Below are 16,778 nucleotides of genomic sequence, written 5' to 3'. Positions count from 1 at the left end.
TATGGCCTATGTAATCCACACTGCCCTTCTCAAGAAAATCCTACCCTGACCCTGCGCTTCTCATGGCCAATCCATCTTTGGGTTGTGGAGGGGAAACCAGAGAACACGGAGAAAACCCATGCAGACAGAGATTGTGCAGACTCCACACACAGTCACCTGAGGATGGGATTGAACCTGATCCCTGGTGCTGTGAGGCAGCAGTGCTAACCTCTGAGCAATCAAGCTGCCTGTGATTTCAAGTTTTTCTGGTTGCCGGTTATCTAAATATTGCTTTGACATATTTAAAGCTGTTTTCTTTTCTTTGCAGCCTGCCTAACACAGCAACCCCCCATCACAACAAAATTTGAAGCTTCTTAGACCAGGCATTGTGTAATGAGAGAGGATTGATTAGCAACATTGGGTGCAAGATCCTCTGGGGAAGCATGACCAAAGTATGGTAGAATTTTTCATTACGATAGAGAGTGACACCACTAAATCTCAAAGTAGGACCCGAACTTAAAGCTAATTTTGATGGTATGAGGTGTGCATTGTCTAGGATGAACTCACCAAGGATACTTAAATGGTTGACGGTGGATAGGAAATGGCAAACATTTAAAGAACACATTATGAATTTCAGCAATTGTACAGGTGCAGCAAGCAGTGAAGAAAGCTAATGTTATGCTGGCCCTCATAGCGAGAGGATTTGAGTAAGGATGTCTTGCTGCAGTTATGCAGGGCCGTGGTGAGGGCACACCTTGAGCATTGTGTGCAGTTTTGGCCTCCCAGTCTGAGGAAGGACATTTGAGGGAGTCCAGCGAAGGTTCATCAGACTGACTCCCAGGATGGCAGGACTGACATATGGGGATAAACTGAATCGAATGGGCTTGTCCTCACTGGAATTTAGAAGAATGATGGGGAATCACATAGAAATATATAAAATCCCAATGGCACAGAAGAGGCTACATGTGGGAAGAATGTTCCTGATTTTGGGAAAGTCCAGAACTAGGGGTCACAGTCTAAGAATAAGGGGTAAGCCATTCAGGGCTAAGATGTGTAAGAATTTCTTCACTCAGTTGTGAACCTGTGGAATTGTCTCCCACCAGAAGCTGTTGGGTCCAGTTAGATATATTTAAGAGGGAACTGGATGTGGCACTTGTGCCTAAAGGGATCAAGGGGTATGGAGAGAAAGCGAAAATGGGATATTGAGATTGCATGATTATGTTGAATGGCGATGGAGGCTGAAAAGGCCAAACTCCTGCACCTAGTTTCTGTGTTTCTGCTGAAAAGCTTAATCCCAGCAGAAGGCACTTTAGGTTGCCCCAGTGATTAAATTGTCCCAGAAATCTTTAGTGGTATCATGACAAATTCCACAGTTTTGACATATATTTTGAGCATTGTAGAATGGGAAAATGACATTGAGGTCAAAATTCATCGATGATCTAGTTGAATAGTTGGGCAGGCTCAGAGATCCAATGACCTACTCCTTCTCTGATTTTCTTTGTTCCTCTATACAGTTCTTTCTGATATTTCTGATCATCACACATTTTGTGAGGATTTATGAATGGTTAACGTTTTTGCTAATTATAATTGTCTTCCCATTTTCAGTTTGTGTGTAAATGAATTCAGTGACGATGGACTGAAGAACATTCAACAAATCAAAGAGATGCAACAGCATCTGAAGATTGTCACTAAAATCATAGAAGATGAAGATTTGTTACTCCGGGTTGAAACACAGATAAATGAGTTACACTCTCAAAGCAAGGAGTATAACCAGGAATGGCTTCAAACCATCATGAAGTCCATACTGAAAGATCTTGGAGATGAGACTGAAATAACAGACCAGATGATAAAGAATAGGGTGGGAAACATTAAGGAAAGTATAAACAAATTTCTGTTGAAAAAAGCAATGATAGCAGTTGGAAGCAAGTCTACATTTAGCACTTCAAAGTTGCCCATTTAGACCGTGAGATGTGAGTGACAACCTTTGACATCAAGACTAACATTTGATGGAGTATAATTTTACAACACTGGGTAAACGCCTCTGCTAATTTAAACTACCCACACAGAAAATGTTCACCTCATGTCGTAATCTGTTAAAATTTGAGAGGCAAAGAACTATCCCAGAGGTCACTATTTAAAGTAAAATTAACAATTTCATTCTTTAAATTCAAGTGAGAATAATAAAACCAACAACTATTTACAATTCCTTTCCCATACTTCCTACTCTACATACTAGTCCAAAAGAAAAGTCCTGATTAAGATTTACAAAAAAAAAGACGTTTCAAAAAAACCAGTCAGCTTTGTTGATTCTGCTTTGTAGATTTTTCACTTGTAGATTTTTCTCTAGGAGAAAGTGAAGACTGCAGATGCTGGAGATCAGAGTTGAGAGTGTGGTGCTGGAAAAGGCAGCATCCGAGGAGCAGGAGAATTGACGTTTCAGGCATAAGCCCTTAATCAGGAATGAGGCTTGTGGGGCGGGGCTAAGAGATAAATAGAAGGGGGTTGGGGTTGGGAGCAAGTAGCTGGGAAAGCAATAGGTGGATGAAGGTGAGGGAGAAGGTGATAGATCAGAGGGGGTATTGATGGACGGGTCGAGAGGCTGGTGCGGAGTTGGAGGCTTGGGACTGGGATTTGTAGGGGGGGAGGGGAAATGAGGAAGCAGTTGAAATCCACATTCATCCTTGTGGTTACAGGGTCCCAAGGTGGAATATGAGGCGTTCCTCCTCCAGGTATCGGTGGTAATTGTTTGGTGGTGGAGGAGGCCCATGACCTGCATGTCCTTGACAGAGTGGGAGAGTGAGTTGAAGTGTTCAGCCAAGGGGTGGTGGGGTTAGTGGGTGCGGACATCCCAGCGATGTTCTCTGAAACAATCCGCAAGAAGGCAATCTGTCTCCCCGATGTAGAGGAGACCACACCAGGTGCAATGGATGCAGTATATGACATTGGGAGAGGTGTGGCTGAATTTCTCACGGATGTGGAAGAATGCCTTGGGGCCTTGAATGGAGGTGAGGGGAGTGGTGTGGGTCCAGGTTTTGACCTTTCTGCGGTGGCAGGGAAATGTGCTAGGAGTGAGGTGTGGGCTGGTGGGGAGTGCGGACCTGATGAGGGAATCACGGAGGGAATGGTCTTTTCGGAATGCTGCTAGGGGTAGGGAGGGAAATATATCTGGTGGTGGGGTCCATTTGGAGGTGATGGAAGTGGCGGAGGATGATGCGTTGTATACGGAGGTTGGTGGAGTGGAAGGTGAGGACCGGGAGGTTCTGTCCTTGTTGCGTTGGGAGGGGTGGGATTCAAGGGTGGTGGTGCATGGTGGAGGAGATGCGCTGGAGGGCATTGTCAATCACGTGGGACAGGAAGTTGCAATCGTGAAAAAGGAGGCCATCTGAAACTTTCTGGGGTGGAATTGGTCATTCTGGGAATAGACGTGTTGGAGGCAGAGGAATTGGGAATAAGGGGTGGCATTTTTACAGGAGGTCGGGTGGGAGGAGGTGTAGTCTAGGTAGCTGTGGGAGTCAGTGGGCTTGTAATATATATCTGTGGTTAGCACAAGATGGCGCCGATACAGTCAATGATGTAGCGGAGGAACAGGTGTGGGCTGGTGCCGGTGTAACTGCGAAAGATGGACTGTTCCACATATCCGACAAATAGGCAGGCATAGCTGGGTCCTATGTGGGTGCCTGTGGTTTGGAGGAAGTGAAGGGATTGGAAGGAAAAGTTGTTGAGGGTGAGGATCGGTTCACCCAGACAGATGAGGGTGTCAGTGGGAGGGTACCGTTTGGGACAGCATGAGAGGAAGAAATGGAGGGCTTGATTTTTCTCTAGGTCAGCTTCGATGTTCTGCTTCACAAACTCCTTGTAGACAGGTACCTTTCAGAGAGCTCTTCAACTGGCAGTCTATATTTGTGGATGCCCTTGGCAGTTTGTCTTCTAACTGTTCACAATATCCGGTTTTACACCGCAAAACATCAGATCTTTCATTGGTTTTAATATTATCAAAATACTAAATTCAAATTTGATAGGATTTTGGTATATTGGGGCATAATTTAAACTGATTGGCTGAATTTGAATTTGTTTTTGTTTCATGGCAACTCAGCTACAGTTACTTGTTTGCCAAGTGTTACATTTTTACTTTGTTCAGGACTCTCTGTACTTTGTCAGTCCTTGCTAGTTTTTTATCGCTCCTAAAGGTATAGTACACCTCCACACCTTCATAACACCTCCCTCCTTAAGAAAAGAATGAACCATCATAATGGAAAGATAGCTTCTTTTTTTCTCTATTCCTTAATCACATTATCATGACATGCATGTGACTTTAATCTAAGTTCATACTAATGTCTTCTCACGCGCATATACTGAATTGATACCAATCTTACCTATAATTTATCAGTTAAATCTACAACAATGATTACATTCTCACAACCCAAATCATGTATGATATGTAAATTAAAAGTCTGTATCATAAGACGACAACAAAATGTCTCATATTCTTGTCTTTAAAGTGTTCTAAGAATGTAAGAGAATTGTGATCTGTGTACACAACCGTCTCTGACACATTGATCATGACATACATATTAAAATGTAAGGCCAGTACCAAACTCAGTAGTTCTTTTTCGATCGTGGAGTACTTCCTCTGGTGGACGTTGAGTCTCTTGGAAAAGTAACCAACTGGCAGTTCAGTCCCATCCTCATCTTTCTGTAGCTGTACAGCTCCAACTCCTATGTCACTAGCAAAGTTGAAAGGTTTTGAAAACTTTGGTGCAGCCAAAACTGGTATAGTGGTTAGTATTGCTTTCAAATAGTTGAATGCCTCCTGGCATTATTCTGTCCAACGTAACTTTGTGTTCTTAAGCAAATCAGTTAACAGTGCCACTACACTGCTGATGTTTGAAACAAACTTCCAACAGAATCTGCTTTGTCCCAAGAATCAAAACATGTCTTTCTTCGAGGTTGGTCATGGAAATTCCTTGATGGCCTTCGTCTTTGCTTTCTGTGGGGTCAAACTTCCATGACCGATGTTACGTCCCAAGAATGCCACTTCAGCTTTCGCGAATTCAGTTTTGTTTAAGCTTATTACCAGTTTTGCTTCTTATAATCGTTCAAAGGGCTCTGCTAACTGTACCATGTGATCTTTCCATTACTGACTAAATATCACTACATTCTCCAAATAATAGAACATTACAGCACAGTACAGGCCCTTCGGCCCTCGATGTTGCACCGCCCTGTCATACTAATCTGAAGCCCATCCCACCTACACTATTCCGTGTACGTCCATGCCTGTCCAATGACGACTTAAATGCACTTAAACTTGGCGAGTCTACTACTTTTGCAGGCAAAGCATTCCATACCCTTACTACTCTCTGAGTAAAGAAACTACCTCTGACATCTGTCTTAGACCTATCTCCCCTCACCTTAAAGTTGTGTCCCCTCATGTTTGAAGTTCCCATACTTGGAAAAAGAAACTCCCTGTCCACCCTATCTAACCCTCTGATTATCTTGTATGTCTCTATTAAGTCACCTCTCAACCTTCTCTCTAACGAGAACAGCCTCAAGGCCCTCAGCCTTTCCTCGTAAGACATTCCTTCCATACCAGGCAACACCCTAGTAAATCTCCTCTGCACCCTTTCCAAAGCTTCCACATACTTCTTATAATGCGGTGACCAGAACTGTACACAATACTCCAAGTTTGGCTGTATCAGAGCTTTGTACAGCTGCAGCATAACCTCCTGGTTCCGGAACTCAATCCCTCTATTAATAAAGGCCAATACACTGTATGCCTTCTTAACAACCCTGTCAATGTGGGTGGCAACTTTCAGGGATCTGTGTACATAGACATCGAGATCTCTCTGCTCATCTGTACTCCCAAGAATCTTACCATTAGCCCAGTACTTTGCATTCCGATTACTCCGTCAAAGTGTATCACCTCACACTTGTCCACATTAAACTCCATTTGCCACCTCTCAGCCTAGCTTTGCAACCTATCTATGTCTCTATCAACTTACTACATCCTTCGTCACTATTCACAACTCCACCGACCTTAGTGTCGTCCTCAAATTTACTAACCCACCCTTCTAAGCCCCTCATCCAGGTCAGTTAAAAAAATGACGAACAGCAGTGGACCCAACACTGACCCTTGCAGTACGCCGCTAGTAACTGGACACCAAGATGAACATGTTCCATCAACTACAACCCTGTTTTCTTTCAGCAAGCCAATTACTGATCCAAACTGCTATGTCTCCCACAATCCCATTCCTCCGCATTTAGTATAATAGCCTACTGTGGGGAACCTTATCGAACGCCTTGCTGAAATCCATTTACCCCACATCAACCGGTTTACTGTCATCTACCTGTTTGGTCACTTTGTCAAAAAAGTCAATAAGATTTGTTAGGCACGACCTACCCTTCACAAAACCGTGTTGACTGACCCTGATCAGATTATTCTTTTCTAGATGGTTATAAATCCTTATAAATCCTATCTCTTATAACTTTTCTAGATGGTTATAAATCCTATTTCTTATCATCTGTACAGTTTGTTAACCCAGCCACAACGCTGTTTATGAGTCTTTGGAATGTGGCGGGTGCATTCTTCATTCCAAAGGGCATCACTTTGAATTGAAATAGCCCATTTGGGGTTACAAACGCAGAAATTTCTTTCCCCATTTCTGATAAAGGTTCCAGCCCATAAGCACTCAGTAAGTCCAACTTGGTAATGTAGCTGGCTTGTCCAACTTTCTCGATACAGTCCTCCAATCTCGATATTGGATATGAGTCTGATTTTGTAGCGGCGTTGACCTTCCGATAATCCATCTAAAATCGTTGAGTCTCACCTGGCTAGGAAACTGAGATGATCAGCAAACACCACTCACTCTGGCTCAGTGTGATGATATCTTTGTTGAGCATGGCCTCCACCTCCTGAACGTGTCTGGCTTTGAAAGGATTAAGGGGTGTTGTTTTATCAGAGCAATATTCCCTATGTCTATTTCATGTACAATAGCATTAGTCCTCACCATCTGGTCCTTATATGGGCCCTCATACTGCAGTAACAAACCTTTCAACTGTGTTCTATTCTCCTGAGACAGATAGTTTACTAACCTATCCCAATCCTCAAGGACTTCTTCATTTGTTAATCTATTTTGAGGCGCATCAAAATCCACACCATTTGAATTTGATTCCTCACTCTGCGGGGCAGTAACTAATACCTATTTCTCTAGTTCTTTGTCTCTTCTAGTTCTCAGGAGGGGACCTACCCTCTCATTTATAACCCTCATGAATGGTTCTTCAAATGTGGAAACTGGCAACAAAGGTGCTGGTTTTATAACCAACTGTGGCTTATCTACCATTTGGCATATATGACACATAAGGCAAAAATTAATCACATCCTTGTACATTCCAGGCCAATAAAAATGTTTTTGTACCTTAGCCTGAGTCTCGTACCCCTTGGTGACCTCCTACAGGAGTTTAAAAACTTACTTCCAGAGATGATAAGAATTCACATGTAGGAATAGAAAGTTCAGGAAGTGAGAAGGGCAACAGAATTAGCAGAGGAATACGTCGTGCATAAGACAAGCTTCTGGCCAGAATTTTGTCCTGTGAGGGATAGAAGTTGGGAGAAGTGGAAATCCTACACTATGAAAGAAAGAGTAGAGAAACTGGTCAGAGTTTATCACAGGTTAAAAAAGAAGCCCAAGAGGATGGAAAGGAGATGAAAGGCCTCAGGTGTTTCCACTGTGGTAAAGTGGGGCACGTGAAATCACAGTGCTGGTCGTTAAAGAAAGGCACTGTGGGAAAAGATGTGGTAAAAGAAGTTAAGCCAGTGGCATTAGTGAAGGTATAAAGGAAACCCTAAAAAGAGGCAAGGAGCTGCAGGAGAGTGCAGAGTCTAGGCAGGGGCTGGGTATGGAGTTCACACCTGATCTCTATAAAGAATTTGCCTCTGCGGGTAAAGTTTACTCAGAAAAGTTGGAGAAGGACAAGAAATTATAATTTGGCAACAATTGTGGGCAGCTCTGGATTATAATCATAATGAAATTAACATCTCCTTGATCCTTTCAAATGAATTCTGTTGAATACTACCAGCATCTAGCCTGGTCTTGTCCCAGTAACTGACATCATATAAATACATAAGCATCTGGTGCAGGAGTAGGCCATCTGACCCTTCAAGCCCACTCCGTTATTCAATAAGATCATGGCTAATCTTTTTGTGGCCTCAGCTCCACTTACCCACATCTCACCATAACCCTTAAGATTATTGTAATTTGTTTCTATAAAGTGGGACTGTTTTGCTTTGGTACCAGCTTGTGTTCATATCGATTTGACCGCTTTGGTATTGTGGGACACCTTGGCAAGTTCATTCATTACATTCTGGTCGGAGTTGCAAGTAGTGCTGAACACTGTGCAATCATCGATGAAAATGCCCACTTCTGACCTTTTGACAGAGAGAAGGTCATTGCTAAAGTAGCTGAAGATTGTTGGAGAAAGTGAGGATTACAGATGCTGGAGATCAGAGCTGAAAATGTGTTGTTGGAAAAGCGCAGCAGGTCAGGCAGCATCCAAGGAGCAGGAGAATCGACATTTCGGCATGAGCCCTTCTTCAGGGCTCATTCCTGAAGATTCCTGAAGACGGGCTCATACCCAAAACATCGATTCTCCTGCTCCTTGGATGCTGCCTGACCTGCTGTGCTTTTCCAGCAAAACATTTTCAGCTCTGAAGATTGTTGGGCCTACAACACTACCCTGAGGGATTCCTGCAGAGATGTCCTAGAGCTGAGATGACTGACTCTCCACACCACAACCATCTTACTTTGTACTAGGTATGACTCTAACCAATTTATCAGAGATGATAAATGTAGATCAATTTCTTTTAGTGAAATAGTCCATTGGTATGCAGTCATTGTAAAAAGGACAACCACTGTTCTTTGGCCTGTGAGAAGTTTGAAGGTTATGTCTTGTGTTTTCAGTTCACAATGGAGACAAATTACAGACTTTTGGTGACTATTGAATTCAAAGAAAATAGCAAATTTGCGACCAAGAGTACAGTGATTGTACAATTACAACATTTAAAAGACATTTGGACAGGTACATGAATAGGAAAGGTTTAGATGGACAGGGGCTAAACGCAGACAAATGGGACTAGCCAGTTTAGGATGACTGGTTGGCATGGACAAGTTAAACTAAAGGGTCTGTTTCCACACTGTATGACTCAATGACTCTATGAGATTGATGAGATTTAACACTACAATTGGAAACATGGAAGAAACAAGCGACATTGTTACAAATTCCTACAGCAAATGCTGAATAAGAAGATTTAAATTTTGTTGAAAATTTAAAAGATCTGTACTTCACTGATGAACAAGTACCTACAAGCAACAACACATTTCAATTAGATTCCCTATAGTGGGGAAACAGGCCCTTCAGCCCAACTAGCCCACACTGACCCTCTAGACAGTACCTCGCCCCCCCCCCCCGCCAACCCATTCCCTAAATATACCCCTGACTAATGCCCCTAACTCTATGGGCAATTTAGCATGGCCAATTCACCTAACCTGCACATCATTGCACTGTGGGAGGAAACCCACACAGACACAGGGAGAATGTGCAACCTCCACACCAAAGGCTGGAATTGAACCCAGGTCTCTGGAGCTGTGAGATAGCAGTGCTAACCGCTGGGCCACCGGGCCACCGTGCCACGCCCTAAATAGGATTTGAAATGCACGAATGTTATATGAAGAATGTGCTCAAATCCATGAATACTTGTATCAAAGATTGGCAAGAATCTATTCTGCAATATTTTGAACAAATATATCTCAGTGTTGTAAATGACTGCTGATTTATAATGAGACATTTGTCATGCCTATAGTCCTCACACTCCATATACTTCAGAGGTTATAGCAGGGTAACTTGGATATCACAAATTATTGAGAGTGCAAAATTCTGTCTGTTGCTCATGATTCAAAATCATTAGAAGAGATGATCTCTGTTTTACAATGTGGACTCTCCATTGACAAGAGGGGAATGAAACATGAGGACAGCAGAGAGTACCTTTCCAAACAAACAATTAATTTCAACCGTCACCAAAGAGTACTCTGTTGAGACCATCACTGCTCTTTCTTTGTTTTCCTCATTTTTATTTGCATTTAGAAAGGCAAGGACTGATTAGGGACAGTCAATATGGCTTTGTCCATGGGAAATCATGTCTCACAAACTTGATTGAGTTTTTTAAAGAAGTAGCAAAGAAGATTGGTGAGGGCAGAGCAGTGGATGTGATCTATATGGACTTCAGTAAGGCGTTTGACAAGGTTCCCTATGGGAGACTGGTTAGTAAGGTTAGATCTCACGGAATACAGGGAGAACTAGCCATTTGGATACAGAACTGGCTCAAAGGTAGAAGACAGAGGGTGGTGGTGGAGGCTTGTTTTTCAGATTGGACCCCTGTGACCAGTGGAATGCCACAAGGATCGGTGCTAGGTCCTCTACGTTTTGTCATTTACATAAATGATTTGGATGCGAGCATAAGAGGTACAGTTAGTAAGTTTGCAGATGACACCAAAATTGGAGGTGGAGTGGACAGCAAAGAGGGTTACCTCAGACTACAACAGGATCTGGATGAGATGGGCCAATGGGCTGGGAAGTGGCAGATAGAGTTTAATACAGATAAATGTGAGATGCTGCATTTTGGGAAAGCACATCTTAGCAGGATTTATACACTTAATGGTAAGGTCTAGGGTAGTGTTGCTGAACAAAGAGGCCTTGGAGTGCAGGTTCATAACTCCTTGAAAGTGGAGTCGCAGGTAGATAGGATAGTGAAGGCGGCATTTGGTATACTTTCCTTTATTGGTCAGAGTATTGAGTACAGGAGTTGGGAGGTTATGTTGCGGCTGTAAAGGACAATGGTTAGGCCACTGTTGGAAGATTGCGTGCAATTCTGGTTTCCTTCCTATCAGAAATGTGTTGTGAAACTTGAAAGGGTTCAGAAAAGATTTCCAAGAATGTTGTCAGGGTTGGAGGATTTCAGTTATAGGGAGAAGCTGAACAGGCTGGGGCTGTTTTCCTTGGAGCATCGGGGGCTGAGGGTTGCAAAATTATGAGGGGCATGGATAGGATAAATAGACAAAGTCTTTTCCCTGGGGTGGGGGAGTCCAGAACTAGAGGGCATAGGTTTAGGATGAGAGGGGAAAGATATAAAAGAGACCTAAGGGGCAACCTGATCATGCAGAGGGTGTTATGTGTATGGAATGAGCTGCCAGAGGATGTGGTGGAGGCTGGTACAATTGCAACATTTAAGAGGCATTTGGATGGGTATATGAACAGGAAGCGTTTGGAGGGATATGGGCCAGGTGCTGGCAGGTAGGACTAGATTGGGCTGGGATATCTGGTCAGCATGGACGAGTTGGACCAAAGGGTCTGTTTCCATGCTGTACATCTCTATGACTCTATAACTGTGAGCAAGTTGAGAATCAAGCTTTGAATACTAGCTTGTTTTAAAATATAAGAGAGCAAAACAGTCTGACATTTGCATAAGGGAACTGACCTGAAAAGAAAATTGTAGATAAATTATTGATCCAAGAGCACTGCAAATGTTTCAGAAGCAGAAAACCTACAATGGGAAGTGTTCCTACATCTGGGCCAGGAGCCCCAAGTTCAAGTCCCACCTACTCTAGATGTATGTTTTAACGCCTCTGAAGAGGTTGTTTGGGAGATATCTAAAGAGAAAGGGCAGGGTTTGGGACACATTAAGATGCAGCTAGTGTTAACCCATCAAGGAGACATGAAGGCCAATGGATGCACTGGTCACCATATTTAATGTTACAACTAAGTAAGGAGAGATTACAACTTCCTACCTGTTTAACCTCCTTCAGTCTGTTACAATGTTAAAAAAAAATTTGCTTTATGTAGCACCTAGATATCACACTTCATTTCTTTAGTAACTAGATTGAAAATGAAAGAGAGGCAATTCCACAGTCTACTTGACTGGAAACAAGGTTTTTTTTTAACTAACAAAATATGATTTCTCATTCTAGATTGCTCCAGAAAGGGAAACATCAACTCTACGCTGACATTGTCAAGATCTTTTAATATCTTATACACCCCAATTAGATCTCCTCTTATTTTTCAGACACAAACAAAAGTACACACAAGGTAATGAACTTACAAAGAAGTAGGAGTTACTACATGGTACAGACAGGAAGGTAAGGCCATCCTCCAAAGGAATCATGAACAGTGCTACAGCACACTTCCATTAGCCCGAAATATCTCTGCAAATGAAGTGCTATCTTTTACAGGATGAAGAGAGACTGATTTATGAGAAAGACACCCTGCTCATCCATTCCAGCATGACAATCACATGAGATATGCACTACTCAATGAAGCACTTTCATTGTGTCTGCCTCATCAATCCTTGAGAACTGCATCTCAATGAGCCAATTGGTCACTTGATCTGACAATGTCAGGAAGAACTACACAACCTTCTTGGTTGATGTGCACACTGGTGTCTAAACTGGCCTCACTTCCCAGCCTCATTTTTGTTGCCACTTAAATTTCCAGATCTTAGTGGATCATTGAAGCTCCATCAGCACTGCATTATATTAGCCTCAATGAATCTGGCTGCTTCCCTTTCAAGTCTTCTGCATCCATGACTTCTTAGTTTAATTTGGTGGGTTTTTTTGTAGATATTTTTATTGAAATTTAACATTTTTGCAAATTTACAAAAATAAACAAAACTCTCAAATACAAACATTGATGTACAATTAAATCATATATACAATAGTCATAATTTAACAAAGAAAAGAGAAAGAAAGAAAACAAAAAAAAGAAAAAAAAGTAACGAAAAAAGAAAGAAAAAAAAACTCAACTTTCTACTAATTTAACCTATAACTAACCAGAGTGTATACCTAAGTCTCTTACATGCTCGGAATGTATAAACATCAAATATAATAAAACCTGTATTCGCGCAGGATTCCTCTCCCAAGGGGCCCCGGAGCAGCCCGGTCTGAAATCTTCACTAAATAAAAGCCCTTGTTAGGATAGCCGAAATATCCGCATTTATATAATTCAAAAAGGGCTGCCATATTTTATAAAATAATTCAGTCTTTCGGTGCACCATATTTGTGAGGAAGTCAAGGGGGATATATTCCATAATTAATCTGTGCCAATTTGAAAGTCCAGGGGGGGCCCTCAGCCACCCAGTTCACCAAAATATTTTTCCTTGCACAGAAAGAGAGAATAGAAAATAGTCTCTTCCCATGCATATCCAGAGATGAGAGGTTCGAAAAGCCCAAAAGGAGAGATACAGGGTCCACCCTAATTTCCGTTCCTAAAATTTCTGTCAGGGTATTTGCCACTTTAGTCCAGTATCTGCGGATTTTCTGACAAGTCCACAGACAATGTACAAGAGTACCCACCTCTATTTTGCATTTAGGACACATTGGAGATGCTCCTGCCTTAAATTTTGCCAGTCGAGCCAGAGCTATATGGGCCCTATGAAGTATCTTTAGTTGGATAGCCTGAGTTCTGTTACAGATAGCAATTCTTCTAGCATTTTCCCAAATGTCATTCCATATATCCTCAGAGATTTCTAGCCCCAAGTCCTGCTCCCATGTTTTAAGCAGGTCATCCATGTCTCCTGAGACTCCATCATGTAGCAAATGGTATATAGTACTGACGGAGGATGCCCCCGCTGGTCGTAAGACATTACGTTCTCTGTCTGATTTATAAAGACTATCTATTAATGTAGTCTTCCTCTGTATATAATCTCGAACTTGGAAGTATCAAAAGAGATCCCCATTAGGTATTCCGAATTTCAGACGCAGCTGCTCAAATGACATCAGGATCCCATCTTTAAATAGGTCCCCTAAGCATGAGATGCCCCTGGATCTCCAGAGTTTAAAGGTGGCATCTGTAATCCCCGGTTGGAATCCCCATGCGCCTACTATTGGTGCATGGGGGGATGTTTTATGTGAGTTACCCTCATTTTGCCGCATTATATTCCAGGCCTTAATTGTGTTTAATATTATGGGATTTTTACAGTGGTCTGTAATGATTTTCCTCTTATCTGAAAATAAAAGGTTAATAAGTGGGTATTTTACTTGGGAGGCTTCGATATCCAGCCAAATTGATTGTGGATCAGATGAAACCCAATCAGCTATGTAACTTAGTAGGGAGCTTAACTGATATTTCCTAAAGTCTGGGAAGTCCCATCCTCCCCTTGCCTGTGGAAGCTGTAGCTTCTTCAGCTTAATAAGGGGCCGTCTATGGTTCCAAATAAAGGAGCCCAACCAGCCATATAATTTACGTAGGGCTAGCCTTGGCAGCATCAGCGGGAGCATTCTCATAGGATATAAGAGACGGGGCAGAACATTCATTTTAATTAATGCTATTCTCCCTAGCCAGGAAATCGGAAGGTCTCTCCATCGCTGGAGGTCCTGCCTTATCCTTTCCATTAATTGTACAAAATTAGCCCTATACAGCTGATCAAATACTGGCATGATAAAAATACCTAAATATAAGAAGCCCTCCAGGGACCAACGGAAGGGAAAAGGGGATCCGTCCATTAAGTGGGGTATCATAGCCAGACAACCCATTGGCATGGCTTCCGATTTTGAAAAATTAATTTTATAGCCTGAGAATGCACTAAATGTATTAATAACTTGAATTAGACGAGGCACTGACATTAAAGGATTACTGAGGAATAAGAGAACGTCATCTGCATAGAGGGTAATTTTGTGTTTACCTGTACCAATCCTCGGGGCCGTTATATTAGGATCAGTCCGGATGGCTTCTGCTAATGGTTCGATTATCAGTGTAAACAACAATGGTGAGAGAGGACATCCTTGACGGCAGCCCCTACCCACACTGAAGCCATCCGATCTTAACTCGTTAGTAATAACAGCTGCTTTGGGGTCATTATACAATGTTGAAACCCATTTGGTAAACACCTGTCCAATGCCAAACCTTTCCAATGTGTAAAATAAATATGACCATTCAACCCTATCAAATGCCTTTTCCGCATCCAATGAAATTACTACTCCTGGTATCTTTCCCTGATGACAGGCTTGGATCATATTCAAGACCCTTCTGATATTATTGGATGATCTGCGGCCCTTAATAAATCCCGTCTGGTCCTCCTTTATAATATATGGCAGTACCCTTTCTAGTCTTAGTGCTAACATTTTTGAGAGAATTTTAAAGTCTACATTTAGTAAGGATATTGGTCTGTAAGATGCACAATCTTCTGGGTCTTTTCCTTTTTTGAGGATAAGAGAAATATTTGCTTCTTTCAGCGTGGGCGGGAGACAGACCTGACTATGCGCAAAATTATACATATCCATAAGTGGGTCAACCAATATTCCTGTAAATTCTTTATAGAATTCAGCTTGAAAACCATCCGGGCCCGGTGCTGTTCCGCTCTGAAGTTGCCTAATTGCCTCAAGTATTTCTTGGACTGTTAAAGGGGTATTTAGGGCCGACACCTGTTCCGGAGTCAGGCCCGGGAAGGTCAAATTTTTTAAAAATGACTGCATCCTCCTAATCCTATCTTCACAATCCTGCGATCTATATAGTTCAGAATAAAATTCTTTAAAGGTCGCATTGATCTTTTTATGATCATGAGTCAGGGTACCTGTACTTTCCTTGATGGTCGGAATAGTTTGAGGGGCTTTCTTTTTCTTTGCAAGAAATGCTAAGTATCTACCCGGTTTGTCGCCATATTCATATAATCTTTGTTTCGCAAATAATATTTCCCTTTTAGCCGTTTGAGTAAGCGCGGTGTTTAAAGCTGTCCTAAGAGCTGTAATCCTCTGCAATTTTGTGATGGAAGGTCTATCAGCGTATGCTGTTTCGGCTGCTTTTAGGCGAGCTTCGAGCAGACGCTGTTGCTCTCCCTTCATTTTCCTCTGGGTCACTGAATAGGAGATGATCAAACCTCGTGCATAAGCTTTGATGGACTCCCACATCATTGACGGATTGCTAGCCGTACCAGTATTAATTTCTAAAAAAGTTTTAAGTTCGTGGGAGAAGTACTTTAAAAATTTGCTATCTTTTATCAGGAAGGGGTCCATACGCCAATGCCGAGCAGATGTCCCATTGTTCTTTACCTTAGTTTCCATGTATACAGCGGCATGGTCAGAGATTGCTATAGTACCTATTTTACAGGTTGCTATAGAGTTTAGAAAAATCGATGGGGCAAAAAACATATCAATTCTTGTGTGACATTTATGTGGATTAGAGTAGAAAGAAAAATCTCTACCCTGTGGATGGAGACATCTCCATACATCTACCAATCCTAATTCTTTATTCAGGTCTGCCAGTTGTCTAGATCTGGGAGATACTCCAGCAGCACTCTTGGGAATCCTGTCTTTTCCGGATCCATAATACAATTAAAGTCTCCCCCTATAATTGTATGACGGGCACCAAAGGCCATCAGTTTTGAAAAAGCTTCCGTTATGAATTTAAAGGGGTGTGCCGGGGGGCAGTATACATTTAAGATCCCATATTCCTCTCCATTTATGAGGGCTTTAATCAAAATATATCGTCCAGATTCGTCTTTTATCTGATTTAGAATTTTCAAAGGGAAGTTCTTCCGGACAAGGATAACGATTCCCCTGCTTTTTGAATTAAAAGAGGAAAAAAAGGCCTGATCAAATCCGCCCTGTCGTAATTTTAAGTGTTCTTTATCCGACAGGTGTGTCTCCTGTAGGAGAGCTATATCAACTCTCTCCTTCTTAAGATTTGATAATATTTTCTTCCTTTTAACTGGCGAATTACTCCCCCTGACATTCCAGGTGCACCACTTAACCGACTGTTCAGCC

At 42.1% G+C, this 16,778-nt stretch overlaps 1 protein-coding gene across 3 annotated transcripts in view; it reads left to right on the top strand.

The window, feature by feature from the left end:
- Window positions 1–4,580, top strand: part of LOC132826681 (NACHT, LRR and PYD domains-containing protein 1 homolog) — a 29,713-nt gene extending 25,133 nt beyond the window's left edge. For all 3 annotated transcript variants that reach the window (XM_060842746.1, XM_060842744.1, XM_060842747.1), the window contains exon 10: window positions 1,585–4,580. In XM_060842746.1, coding sequence (XP_060698729.1) covers window positions 1,585–1,939 — 355 coding nt within the window. In that variant the 3' untranslated portion in view covers window positions 1,940–4,580. The remainder of the gene's footprint in view (window positions 1–1,584) is intronic.
- Window positions 4,581–16,778: the final 12,198 nt, after the last annotated feature.

Source organism: Hemiscyllium ocellatum, chromosome 23, assembly GCF_020745735.1.
Source record: "Hemiscyllium ocellatum isolate sHemOce1 chromosome 23, sHemOce1.pat.X.cur, whole genome shotgun sequence".
NCBI lineage: Eukaryota > Metazoa > Chordata > Chondrichthyes > Orectolobiformes > Hemiscylliidae > Hemiscyllium > Hemiscyllium ocellatum.
This window is presented reverse-complemented; position numbering and strand designations above follow the sequence as displayed.